Source organism: Salvelinus sp. IW2-2015, linkage group LG2 (assembly GCF_002910315.2).
Source record: "Salvelinus sp. IW2-2015 linkage group LG2, ASM291031v2, whole genome shotgun sequence".
NCBI lineage: Eukaryota > Metazoa > Chordata > Actinopteri > Salmoniformes > Salmonidae > Salvelinus > Salvelinus sp. IW2-2015.
In genome coordinates, this window is record NC_036839.1 from 29,168,739 (window position 1) to 29,183,293 (window position 14,555).

At 43.1% G+C, this 14,555-nt stretch overlaps 1 protein-coding gene across 5 annotated transcripts in view; it reads right to left on the reverse strand.

Annotated features, from left to right (window-relative positions):
• The window catches only part of map4k4 (mitogen-activated protein kinase kinase kinase kinase 4), a 109,167-nt gene extending 101,336 nt beyond the window's left edge, over window positions 1–7,831 (reverse strand). For 3 of the 5 annotated variants that reach the window (XM_024007418.2, XM_024007428.2, XM_024007398.2), the window contains exons 1-2: window positions 7,520–7,831; window positions 7,158–7,223 (exon numbers count right to left, since the gene is read on the reverse strand). In XM_024007418.2, the coding sequence (XP_023863186.1) occupies window positions 7,158–7,223; window positions 7,520–7,576 (123 nt within the window). In that variant the 5' untranslated portion in view covers window positions 7,577–7,831. The remainder of the gene's footprint in view (window positions 1–7,157; window positions 7,224–7,519) is intronic. The other 2 variants (XM_070448296.1, XM_024007437.2) reach the window with 1 other exon arrangement.
• Between the last annotated feature and the right edge of the window lie 6,724 nt (window positions 7,832–14,555).

A 14,555-nucleotide genomic window follows, 5' to 3' on the forward strand; every position in this document is an offset into this window, starting at 1 on the left:
GCTCAGTTTGGCAGCGGTGTCTCGGCTCAGTTTGGCAGCTGTGTCTCGGCTCAGTTTGGCAGCTGCGCGAGTGGGTGGAAGATGCCCGTGTTCTTCACGGTTTACCAGATCTTTTTTGGCAGAAGATCACTCTGCGACCCACACACTGGCTTGTGTGGATGAAGCGCTTTCAGCCACTGGCTTGTCATTCCCACTCGCCATCRCTAACCGCCATCATCGAATTGACGCAAACTAGCCAGTTCTGACTGAGCTCAATTGTCATGAAACGCAAATACAGGAATGAGTTTCTCTCTCTTGGTTTAATACAAACGTTGATAAATAACAAGGAGCGCCAACAATGTGTTTTGTGCAGGGAAGTGAGTCTCTCAAAACGAACAAATTAAAAATGACAGGTCCTGACCAAACATCCACAGTATGATGGTAAACCCAGGGAGTTCTTTCAGAACAGGACAGAATGCTTCAGGAAACAGTGCTTCGACAGTGGAAAAGTAAGTCAGCTAGCAAGGCATTATAGTCATTTTATAACAGGTGATGATAAGCAGAAATAAGGGAGTATAMTATCTCTCATAGTAGTCAATGTGAGTTTCTCTTTCAAACAATCCCCTTGTACACAGCTAATAGCTAGCTAGCTAACGTTAGCCAAAGCAAGCTATCTAGCTACTGATAGTGCTACCCTAAGTAACAACACAGATGAAGATGAAAAAAATWAAAACTGTTGCTGTTAAAATACAAGTAATAATTTTTATTCTGAACTGGAATACATTGATTGACGCAAGATGCTTTTTGAGGCAAACACACTCACACACTTCTGGGTTGCTCATCTACAGCAGGTTGCTGTCTCCTGCCTGGCTGAGAAAGCAGTAGATGTTCTGATACAGTTTGGCTCCACATACCTATGCGAGTCAGGGTTCTCAACTCTGGCATACTTAAGAAACTGTAACGGCTCTCGTCCTCTTCTTCCTCTGAAGAGGTGTAACAAGGATCGGACCAATTTGCAGCGTGGYAAGTGCTCATGATGATTTATTAAAACCGAACTGAACACTGAAATATAAAAACAATAAACGATGTGCAGAAAACCGAAACAGTACCGTGTGGTGAAAAAGACTAACACGGAAACAAACACCCACAATCCAACAGTGAAAACAGGCAACCTAAATATGTCTCCCAATCAGAGACAATGCAAAACACCTGCCTCTGATTGAGAACCATATCAGGCTAAATGAACAAACCTAAACATAGAAACAAATAACATAGACTGCCCACCACAACTCACACCCTGACCATACTAAATATAGACAAAACAAGGGAAAATAAAGGTCAGAACGTGACAGAAACAAGTAATGCAACAGACTCAATGCTGAACATGACCTCAGGGTTACACTGTCAAAAACCGAGCCCAGAATAGACCTGCTTGTTGAAAACTTCCACCAGTCACACACCTCTCATTAGGACTGTGTGTTTTCTGGTCTACATCTGTGTGATGTGATCAATCAGTTTATTCCAGTTCAGATTTTAAATTATTTATTGTATTTTAACAGCAACAGTTCCAACCTAGACAGATATGTAAGAGTGTTTTTAATGGGGAAAGAAACATGAGTAGCTATTTATATGGGTATTTCATTTAATTGTTATGTTGCATTTGTTAATGGGCATAAGGGCAATGAAATGTACCGATATTACGTATAGTTGCRTGTTTTKTAAGCTTGGGTCCCAGGAAAACATAGAATTTCTMATTTGGGTCCCAGGCTGAAAAAGTTTAAGAACCCCTGGACTAGATGGTTATTATGAGGAGTTATAATTGGGTTAAACCATTTACCCACACGGGGGAATGCCAGATTTCCTTGCTGACTGTTGGCAGTGTGGGTGGGATGTTTTTAGGACCAGATAGTGTGAGACATGCATGCTGTTTTTCCATTACAACTCCTGCAGGGACTTACCCTCAAAACAAAAGCACCTTTGATTAAGGGATGTGTCTTTCTCTCCCTCTCCCTCTTACCATCAGAACAGCTGCAGTCCACACAGCTACAAAGGCACACAGCTGCCATTGGCTAGTCTGAGTATGATGGCCAATCAAAATGGGTTGTGGATCGAATATACACATGCAGATCCTAACACAAACACACAGCCATAGATCAAAACATGTGCAAACTCCAAACACACACACCTAGCCACTAAATTAATGTGGTTCATGGAAGAAAAGCTTGGTTTATTCCTGCCAAACTTGCAGCAAGTGAGATGATTCACTAAGACCTAAGGAAGTTAAACTCCAAAAGTCAAGGCCAATTTGTGTTACAGAGCATTTCTAAACGGCCTGGCTCCCAGTTAATGACATGGTCTCACTACTGCCATGCCCGCCCTGCGCTAGAGCAAAATTACGCTTTTTAAACCCCCAAAGCATATAGACTTATTCTTCATGCTGTGTTGTTTCCGTTGACACACACCAATACCAGGGGAACTCAGAACAGTTTATTCAGTCTATGGCCTCTACTAGCTCACCATGACGTGCATAGGCAGTCTTCAAAGTGTGCATTGCATAGTAGTAAAACACACACACAGGAATGATTAGGCTTTATCCATCGGCAGCCTTAAGGGCCTTCACGACATTGGTAGACAAGTCAATATGATTTGACTCTCCRCCCGGCTATATATAGTAAACACATGGATAGCCTATGCATCCTCGAATGCAAATTGTTTGTGCCACTCCCCAGAGCTAACATGCTGACCAGACCGCCATCGCGCTAATTTTGATTTTGTCCACCCACACCAGACACAATCAGGACACGCAGTTTGAAATATCAAAACAAACACTGAGCCAACTATCTTAATTTGGGGACAGGTCGAAAAGCATTTAACATTTCCTTGGGTCCTTGGTGTCAACATCACCAACAAACTAACATGGTCCAAGCACACCAAGACAGTCATGAAGAGAGCACGACAAAATCTATACCTCAGGAGACTGAAAAGATTTGGCATGGGTCCTCAGATCCTCAAAAGGTTCTACAGCTGCACCATCGAGAGCATCCTGACTGGTTGCATCACTGTCTAGTATGGCAACTGCTCGGCCTCCGACCGCAAGGCACTACAGAGGGTAGTGCGAACGGTCCAGTACATCAATGCGGCCAAGCTTCCTGCAATCCAGGACCTCTACACCAGGCAGTGGCAGGAGAAGGCCTGAAAAATTGTCAAAGACTTCAGCCACCATAGTCATAGACTGTTCTCTCTGCTACTGCACAGCAAGCGGTACATGAGAGCCAAGTCTAGGTCCAAGAGGTTCTAAACAGCTTCTACCCCCAAGCCATAAGACTCCTGAACACCTAATCAAATGGCTACCCAGACTATTTGCATTGCCCCCACCCCCTCTTTTACATCGCTGCTACTCTCTGTTGTTATCATCTATGCATAGTCACTTTAATAACTCTACCTACATGTACATATTACCTCAACTTATCGGTGCCCCCACACATTGACTCTGTACCGGTACCCTCCCCTGTATATAGTCTCGCTATTGTTATTTTACTGCTGATCTTTAACTACTTGTTACTTTTATTTGTTATTCTTATCTGTATTTTTTTTTTACTGCATTGTTGGCTAGGGGCTCGTAAGTAAGCATTTCCCTGTAAGGTCTATCTATACCTGTTGTATTTGGAGCATGTGACTAATAAAATATGATTTGATTTTGATTTATGGCAATTTAGCTAGCTAGCTTGCTGTTGCTAGCTAAATCTGTCCTGGGATATAAACATTGGGTTGTAATTTTACCTGAAATGCACAAGGTCCTTTACTCCAACAATTAATCCACAGATAAAAGGGTAAACCGAGTTTGTTTCTAGTAATCTCTCCTCCTCCACGCTTCTTCTTCTTCGGACATTATATGGTAATTGGCAACCAACATTAAGCTGCATTACCACTACCAATTGGACTGGAGTGTCACGATCCTCTTCCTGGAAATGACTGGACCAAAGCGCAGCGTGGTACGTGTTCATGATATTTTATTAAATCAGAACACTTGAACAAAAATAACAACGAGAAAAACGAACAGTTCTGTAAGGTAACTAAACTATACAGAAAACAACTACCCAGAAACATAGGTGGGAAAAAAGGCTGCCTAAGTATGATTCCCAATCAGAGACAACGATAGACAGCTGCCTCTGATTGAGAACCATACCCGGCCAAACACAAAGAAATAGAAAATATAGAAATAAAGAAACTAGAATGCCCACCCTAGTCACACCCTGGCCTAACCAAAATAGAGAATAAAAGCCTCTCTATGGCCAGGGCGTGACATGGAGTGTGAACATTAGTTCGTCTTTCACCCACATATATGCTCCTAAAAACCAATGAGGAGATGGGAGAGGCGGGACTTGCAGCGCGTCAWGCGTCACAAATAGAGACAAGTTCTATTTTAGTGCCTGGCTACGCAGACGCTTGTTGAGCACTGTGGGTGCAATGCCTGAATAACATGTATGTGTACATTTATTTTACAACTCTCGCACACGTGACGTGAGCGGTGTGGTCAGCATGTAAGAAGACATTGTAGCTAGCTACTTATGGTGAAATGATTTCATATAAAACCAAGATCATTCAGTGAAGGATACCATCTGCTCTAAAGAGAAAATGGCTGCTACAGAATGTATGTTTTCAGATTTTTGTACAGAGAATACCGCTACTGTCCCTAAAAGGAAGACTTCCTGTCAGYACACACCCAAATGCAAAGTGGATGGTTTTAGACAGAAGGGTCATTCCATATGATTTCAATCACCTTCTGATTTCACCCCTTTTGATTTGAATGAAGCCTTYCATACATGTTTGCCCATGGTAGAAGTGGTCAGAAAGTGACTTTTTGGACCTGAATGACAAAACATTCAGGAGATAGAGGTGCTCAAAGTTGACCCATTTGGCATACCCCACCCTTCATCACTAAAAAAGATAATCGCTTCAGCTTGATATAATTTTAAAGCTTCTAAACAGGGTTGTCAAACTGCTTCATGATTTAGTTGAGAAAAAAAAAGTGTTACACTTTTTTACAAAATTTAAGCTTTAAAGTAAATKATCTAAATACGAGTCATCTCCCCTAAAAAAAAAAATGATGTTCAAATATGTTGTAGCTTAAACCCTATTTACATAATCTGAGGTGTTTGTTGTGCCTGCACACGCTTGAAGAAAGAAAAGATGGTGGCCAAACATGTATGAAAGGTTTCATTCAAATCAAAAGGGGTGCAGTCAGAAAGTGATTGAAATCATTTGGAATGACCCAGAATCAAGATAATGACACTACAGAAAACTCATGGTTGCATCTTGATCTTGATGTTGACCTTCTGAGGAAGGAGCGGTCTGTATCTCCACTCTCAATGTCCTCTGGTATGATTATTACATGTTTTTTATCATACCCTGCTGCTGAACAGTTATGTAGGGCTGATGGAGGTCTGCTTTGATCACTGTGTGTGAATAACAAACCCCACCAAGGGACCAGGGGATATTGACTCAGTCCTTTACTAGGCCCCTGACTGTGATCTGCAATGAATCAGACCTGGTCAGCCCAGTCATGGTATACAGTAGGGTATAGTGTACATTATTATGAATCCATATGTTTGTTGGAGTGTTTCCATCAATTAATGAATAAATAAAACACTATTTATTTTATTTAACCTTTATTTAACTAGGCAAGTCAGTTAACAACAAATTCTTATTTACAATGAAGGCCTACACCGGCCAAACCCGGTCAACGCTGGGCCAATTGTGCGCCACCCTATGGGACTCCCAATCACGGCCGGTTGTGATATAGCCTGGACTCGAACCAGGGTCTGTAGTATTTGTATTTATTATCAGCTACTCTTCCTGGGGTCCGGCAAAACTAAGGCAGTTATACATTTTTTTATTTTATTACAATACATTCATTACAGAACTCACAACACACTAAGTGTGTGCCCTCAGGCCCATACTCCACTACCACATATCTACAAGGCAAAATACATGTGTGCGTGTGTATAGTGCGTATGTTATCATGTGTTTGTATGCATGTGTCTGTGCCTATGTAGTGACGACTCTAGCACTGAGATGCAGTGCCTTAGACCGTGCCACTCGGAAGAGGGCTCAATTGTCCAAATGTTCATTTAACAGATTATTTGATACGGATCAAATGCATATTTTAAATGCTTTTATATATTTTAAAGAATTTTACATATGTAAATATTAATATAACAAAATTAATATGGTACAATTGATTTGGCTTTGAGTTTGCACTTTTGGGACTATCCCGTTGCATAGACTGCCAAGCAAGCTAAATCAAGTGAGGATCAAATTGGCCATTCAAAAGTTTTTAAGCAATACATTTGACCAAGGTCTGATCATTTTCCATCGGCATCCATTTGTGGCCAATAAATCAGATGACAACAGGTCTGGACATATTCTCCCAATCTCGCTTCCGTTCTACCAGATAACAGCAGCTTCAAAACAACAGGATGTGATGTAGCCTAGGTAGGCTGCTCTATCCACTCCGGTGAGACGCGATGGCTGTAGCTAGATACTATCGGTACAATTGTACATGTTGTCATATAGCTGACGCTCTTATCCAGAATGACTTACAGTAAGTGGTGAGTGCATACATTCTAATATTTTTTTTCGTACTGGTCCACCGTGGGAATCGAACCCACAACCCTGTCCATGCTCTACCAACTGGGCTACACGGGTCAATCGCTTCCACATCGAATCCCATACTTTGCTAATCGACTGTAAGTGGCATGTCAATAGCTCAACACTGCATTGGATCTGAATACAGTATGCGCAACGGTGCACACCCAGTAGCGCACGGGAAGAAGTCGGTCAGGCGCCTATGATAAGGATCGCCAGACAAATTAGAGCTGGTTTGGCTTGTTAAATCTGATGGGTTGCAGGTAGTTAGTCCTAACACAATAAAACACACAACAAAATTGTAAAGAAAAGGAAATGCACATGTCTAAATCTTTAGTCTATACCTTACATCTCAGCGCAGTAATAATCCAGTCCGCACTGGTCCAACCGTCTATAGGCTATTTGCCACTTCTCTCAAACTGGGAGAAAAATACATGTTTGCGCTACAGTTTCCGCCTATTTTCGGTGGTCTCTGACAGCCTACAGTAGGCTATATATTGCCTATATGAAATTGGGAAACGCAAACAAACCTTGTATACTTGTCCATACGTGCCATTGCCGACCACTTCCACCAGTTCGAAAATACCAGCTGGGTCCTGTAAAATGAAATTAACAAATGGTTAACATTTACCAAATAACTTTGAAAGATGGGTGGTTTTCATAGTATCATGGCCAACGTTACAACCCGTTCAATTAGGCAGTAGCGCCAGATTTGCCTCACATGCCAGTGCATTGCCAACAAAGGAAAAATAGGAATTTATCCCCCTATCCTACCAAGAACAACACATCCCATTTGTAACACATTTTACCCTGGTTTAGCCCATGGTTGCGTCAATAAATGGATTTGGACAGCAAACAATGTACATCCTCAGATAAGATGTATTGCACTCACCCGCAAAGAGGCAAGGTCTATGTCAACTAGACTTTTAGCTGGAGACTCGTTCGCCATTTTTCAATAATAAATAGAGATTGCAAAGTCTATTTTATTCCCTTCAAGTTGATTGTGTATATGCAATGTCGTATCTCATTATTGGAAGTGATCCCTTATTCCTTGTTAATGTAATTTCGATCCAAAGCGGGTTGTTCTTTGTACTCCCGTCGTTGTCGAGCCTACGCTGTTACTCCATATTGAGCTACCGCGGCTGGCAGTGCTGCTTGCTTTCTCTATTCTCCCCCTGCCTCCCTCTCTCTTGTTGTCGCTCGCTCACTCACTCCCCTGTAAAGCATCACCAACAGAGGAAGCTGAATCGGTCAGGGCCTGAGTGAGGGCAGTAGAGAGATAGAGGGAGCCGCTGCTCCCCCTATCCCCAACAGAAATTAATCCAAACATGCTGAATTTATGTGCCATGCTGATTAGCTCACAATAATGTATTTTTAAGCTTTTTTTTGTAGTCTTCATAAAACGACATCAATTTACATTTTAGCAGACGTTTTAACCAGAGCGATTTACAGGAGCAATTAGGGTTATGTGCCTTGCTCAGGGGCACATTACYAGATTGTTCACCTCGTCGGCTTGGGGATTCAAACCAGCTACCTTTTTCGGTTACTGGCCAAACACACTTAACTGCTAGGCTACCTGCCATCCATGCATATAGCCAACCTAAATTATGTCTAAACTAGGTATGAACAATAATTATATACACAACATGCAACAACTTCAAATATTTTACCAAGTTAAAGTTCATATAAGGAAATCAGTCAATTGAAATAAATAAATTAGTCCTTAATCTAAAGATTTCACATGACTGGGAATACAGATATGCATTTGGTGGTCACAGATACCTTAAAAAAGGTAGGGACATGGATCAGAAAACCAGTCAGTATCTGGTGAGACTATCATTTGCCTCATGAGTATGACACATCTCCTTTGCATAGAGTTGATCAGGCTGTTGATTGTGGCCTGTGGAATGTTGTCTCACTCCTCTTCATGTGGCTTTGTGAAGTTGCTGTATATTGGCGGGAACTGGACAGGTCGATCCAGAGCATCCCATACATGCTCAATGGGTGACATGTCTGGTGAGTATGCAGGCCATGGAAGAACTGGGACATTTTCAGCTTCCATTGTGTACAGATCCTTGCGACATGGGGCCGTGCATTATCATGCTGAAACATGAGGTGATGGCGGCTGATGAATGACACAACAATGGGCCTCAGGATCTCGTCACGGTATCTTTGTGCATTCAAATTGCCATTGATAAAATGCAATTGTGTTCGTTGTCCGTAGCTTATGCCTGCCCATACCATAGCCCCACCACCACATGGGKCACTCTGTTCACARTGTTTACATTAGCAAACTGTTCGCCCACACAGCGCCATACACATGGTCTGCGGTTGTGAGGCCGTTTGGACGTAATGCTAAATTCTCTAAAACTATGATGGAGGTGGYTTATGGTAGAGAAATGAACATTAAATTATCTGGCAATAGCTCTGGTGGACATTCCTGCAGTCAGCATGCCAATTGTCAATCTGTGGCCTTGTGTTGTGTGACAAAACTGCACATTTTAGAGTGGCCTTTTATTGTCCCCAGCACAAGGTGCACCTGCGTAATGATCATGCTGTTTAATCAGCTTCTTGATATTCCACACCTGTCAGGTGGATGGATTATTTTGGCAAAGGTGAAATACTCACTAACAGGGAGGTAAATTCATTTGTGCACAAACTCTGAGTGAAACAAGCTTTGTGTGTGTATGGGATCTTTAATTTCAGCTCATGAAACATGGGACCAATGCGTTTATATTTTTGTTCAGTATATTTTGTTTACAATGTATCAATAAACCGTTTATTATATTACGGTAAGGTGTAACTCACAATATATGTATGTGCTCTCTCTCTCTTCTGTCTGTTAGATTAGGCTTTCGGCCAGTTTTCTCTTATCAGTTAACTCTTATCTTATTGCTTCAAGATGTCCACCATTGTTCCTGTACCCAAGAAAGCAAAGGTAACTTAATTAAATGACTATTGCCCTGTAGCACTCACTTCTGTCATYATGAAGTGCTTTGAGAGGCTAGTTAAGGATAATTTCACCTCCACCCTACCTGACACCCTAGATCCACATCGACAGGACCGCAGTGGAGAAGGTGAAGAGCTTCAAGTTCCTCGGTGTACTCAGTGTACACATCACACGCCCCCATTCTCATCGACGGGGCTGTAGTGGAGCAGGTTGAGAGCTTCAAGTTCCTTGGCGTCCACATCAACAACTAAGTAACATGGTCTAAGCACACCAAGACAGTTGTGAAGAGGGCACGACAAAACCTATTCCCCCTCATGAGACTGAAAAGATTTGTCATGGGTCCTTAGATCCTCAAAAGATTTTACAGCTGCACCAGAGAGCATCCTGACTGGTTGCATCACTGCCTGGTATGGAAACTGCTCAGCCTCCGACCGCAAGGCACTACAGAGGGTAGTGCGTATGGCCCAGTACATCACCGGGGCCAAGCTTCTTGCCATCCAGGACCTCTATACCAGGCGGTGTCAGAGGAAGGCCCTTAAAATCGTCAAAGACTCCAGCCAGCCCTACCTGCCGTCAAAGACTCTTTAACAACCCTACCTGCATGTACATAATTATCACAAATACCTCAACACCAGTGCCCCCGCACATTTACACATTGGCTCTGCACCAGTACCCCCGCTATTGTTATTTACTGCTGCTCTTTAATTATTTGTTTTTCTTATTTATCTCTTACTTTTTTTAACTTTACATTTTTGGGGTATTTTCTTAAAACTGCATCATTGGTTAAGGCCTTGTAATTAAGCATTTCACTGTAAGGTCTACACCTGTTGTATTCAGCGCATGTGACAAATAAAATTTGATTTGACAATCTGAAACGGTCCACCCACASAGACAGTGTGGTGAAGGCAGCGCAACAGCRCCTCTTCAACCTCAGTAGGCTGAAGAAATTCGGCTTGGCCCCTAAGACCCTCACAAACTTTTACAGATGCACAATTGAGAGCATCCTGCCGGGCTGTATCACCGCCTAGGATGGCRGCCCCTAAGACCCTCACAAACTTTTACAGATGCACAAAATTGAGAGCATCCTGCCGGGCTGTATCACTGCCTAGGATGGCAACCGCAGGGCTCTCCAGAGGGTGGTGCGGTCTGCCCAATGCATCACCGGGGGCATACTGCCTGCCCTCCAGGACACCTACAGCACCCGATGTCACAGGAAGGCCAAAAACATAATCAAGGACATCAACCACCCGAGCCACGGCCTGTTCACCCTGCTATCATCCAGAAGGCGAGGTCAGTACAGGTGCATCAAAGCTGGGACCGAGAGACTGAAAAACAGCTTCTATGTCAATGCCATCAGACTGTTAAATAGCCATCACTAGCCGGCTACCACCCGGTTACTCAACCCTGCACCTTAGAGGCTGCTGCACTATGTACATAGATATTAAATCACTGGTCACTTTAATAATGAAGCACTAGTCACTTTAATAATGTTTACATACTGTTTTACTCATTTCATATGTATATACTGGATTCTGGTCAATGCCACTCTGACATTGCTCATCCTAATACTTATATATTTCTTAATTCCCTTCTTTTACTTTTAGATTTGTGTGTACTGTTAGATAGTACTGCACTTTTGGAGCTAGGAACATGGGCATTTTGCTACACCCACAATAACATCTGCTAAATATGTGTATGTGACCAACACAATTTGATTTGATATCAGTCAAAAACAACGACAAACTGTAACGTCTGCTTCCAACTCACTCTCAAACACATAGATCCCCTGAACGCAGCCCACTCTCCAGATTCCAATCACCTGAATTTTGATCACCTGTTCACACACCTGTATGTCATTATCACGCACTATTTAGTTCAGTTCTTTGCACCCCGTTATTGTGAGGTGTTGTTTGTTTTGTGACACACTTCTATACGGAGCGCTGWTTTTCCTGTAATTTAATCCTGTGTATGATAGTTTTTGCCTGCCTCACTAACTACGCCTTTTGCGTATTCCCTGCCTGTACTTTAGCCTATCAGATTTCCTGTTATCAACCAATTGCCTGATCTCCCGGATGACGTTACTAGCCTTTTCCTTGCTTGTACKGTTGCCTTTTTGGACCCCCTGTGTATGACCTTCTGCCTGCCCCTGGACCTAGCTACCTGCCTCCTCCTGTGGTCCTTTACAAATAAACTCCTGCTGCGCCCTGCGCTTGAAACCAACTCTCTGTCTCCCATCGTGTTCATTACACAAACAGTCTGTCATTCAGAAAAGGAAGTCTTGTCGCCTTAGTGCAGACAATATTTACAATGGTAAATGAGCTAAACGGCTGAATCATCCTGAATCAATACATCCTCTCAAAACCAACATCAACCTACAAGAACACCCTCCATCTTTCTCAGAGGCCTGTGTTGTAGGGTACACAGTAACATTGTGAATGTCACCAACCGCCAGCTCTGTCAGATGAGTTAATTAGAGCATGTGAAATGGAAGCAGTGATAAATATTTCACCACTGATGTCAACCCTGGTATTTTTCTTGGGTTCTGTCCCCTTTCCTGCATCATGTCCCATTGCTTCCACCACAACAGATATCAGCAGAATGTTTGCAAGCTCCTCTCATGTCATCCGCAATGGCTGAATTGTCAGTGTGCAGGCAGTCCCTGTGTCCCAAATCCTGGTGCTCTTTACACAGATCAGTTCCCTACATGTACCCCGTGACTCAACTAAGACAGGCCCAAAATTGATAAAGTTATATAACAGTAGTCTTCGATGATGAACTAGGTGAGTCTAACTGTCCCATCAACATTACAGTACTAAAGCCTGTAACCGTGTTTATCTTGCTGCCATCGTTAAAAGTGGCTCCCTAGTTCTCATGGCCACAGCTGCCTATACAATGTGGCGACGTCACAGTTCCTCTAGCTGCCAGAAATAGGACATGCTGGGTATTGTTTGACCAGGCTGCTAAGGCCCTGGACTGTGGGAAAATGTATTGAATTATGTATGTTACATGCCACATGACTGGTTCACTTCTGTGGGGTTGTAATAGTGGGATTCCTGAGTGTGTGGGCTGGAGGCAGGTAGGTGATGTAATACATGGTTGAATTCTATTTCTCTGGCATCACGTGGCTTTTATGATTTGATCATCTCAGTCAAAAGGGTTGTCATTGCAACATAAGAGCATTTCATTCTGTGTTTGCACTGCGACATCACTCATACTGCAGTCTATTGTTATTCTATCTCATATACACTGAGTGTACAAAACATTAAGAACACCTGCTCTTTCCATGACAGCCTGACCAGGTGAAAGCTATGATCCCTTAATGATGTCACTTGTTAAATCTACTTCAGTGTAGATGAAGGGCAGGATACAAGTTAAATGAAGACGTTTAAGCCTTGAGACAATTGAGACATGGATTGTGTATGTGCCATTCAGAGGGTGAATGGGCAAGACAAAAGATGTGCCTTTGAACAGGGTAATGGTAGATAGTGCCAGGCACACCGGTTTGTGTCAAAAACTGCAACGCTGCTGGGTTTTTCACACTCAACAGCTTCTGGTGTGTATCAAGAATGAATGGTGGACCAAAGGACATCCAGGCAACTTGACAACTGTGGAAAGCATTGGAGTCAACATGGGCCAGCATCACTGTGAAACTCTTTCGACACCTCATAGAGTACATGCCCTGACGAATTGAGGCTGTTCTGAGGGCAAAAGGGGGGAGGTGCAACTCAATAATAGGATGTTGTCCTTAATGTTTTRTACACTGTGTATAATGTACTTTCAATGTCAATACATTACAATGATGTCACTTTCCAAATTGTATTCCCTCATAAAATCTAAATTGGCAAAATGGGAATAAAACAGTTCTTATGTTTCTCTCATGCAAGCAGGTCCAAAAGATTCCCATAATGTCTCATCAATAATTACAGTCTATAAAAGTACAGTAAAGTTCAATATCTGAGCATCCAGACATAATAATTTAACATTGTCTATCCCAACAGACCTGCCCTTCCATCAGAAAAGATACTGTAGATGGTTGGGTAAACAGAAGAGATTCAACTGTGTGTGTGGTCTGTCCCAGCAACAGTGAGCCCCCTCCTTCCAGACACACACACTGTGACCCAACTGAAGCCGTCGATCAAGTCAGACCAGTGCCAGGGGGCGGGAGGGGGGGGGGGGGGGGGGGGGGGGATGCCTGGCAGTGTGTGTGTGAGCACCTACTTGCCTCAGGGAAGCAAGAATGGAAAACAAGCAGACACATTGAAGAGGCGGGAGGCACCGACTTGGGAGCGCAAATGAACGAACACTCAGAGCGATTAAATTCTTCCCATTTTTACAGCCTTACAGTTAACTACCTTCACAACCTGTGGTGTTTGATAACAGTCACACCTTGCTCACACACACGTGAAGTGAAGCTCATAGCTGTGGAGGCCCACAGTAATGTTTGACCACATGGTGGCAGTGGAGAGTTACAGTAGATTAGTCACACCGTGCTCATCTACTTCTTCCTCCTCCAGCCACAGAGAAAAGCAGAAAAGAGGAACTGTTTGCATAATTAGGCAGCAGGCAGGGGAAAACAGGCATTGTTGGTTCTGGACCTGTACAGCAAACAGGTGCGTGTGTAACTCAAAACCCTCAGCCAATTTCACGCACCTCCAGGGGATAGGTTCATTACAAAAATATAATCAAAATCAAATGAGATGCCATCAAACATAATATCTCATGGGATCTGTTGGTTCAAGCATCATGCCAAGATAAAGTGATCAGAGGTTACGGTTGCAGGCTTCTGTACTGTCAGGCAGCACTGAGTGAGTGAGTGCGCACCTGCGTGTTTGAGGGTGTGTTGGTCATGTTATTTTGGGAAACAGCCTGAGAGAAACAGGAAAGGGCTGCAGCAGGATCAGCCTGAGGGAAACAGGAAAGGGCTGCAGCAGGATCAGCCTGAGGGAAACAGGAAAGGGCTGCAGCAAGGATCAGCTGA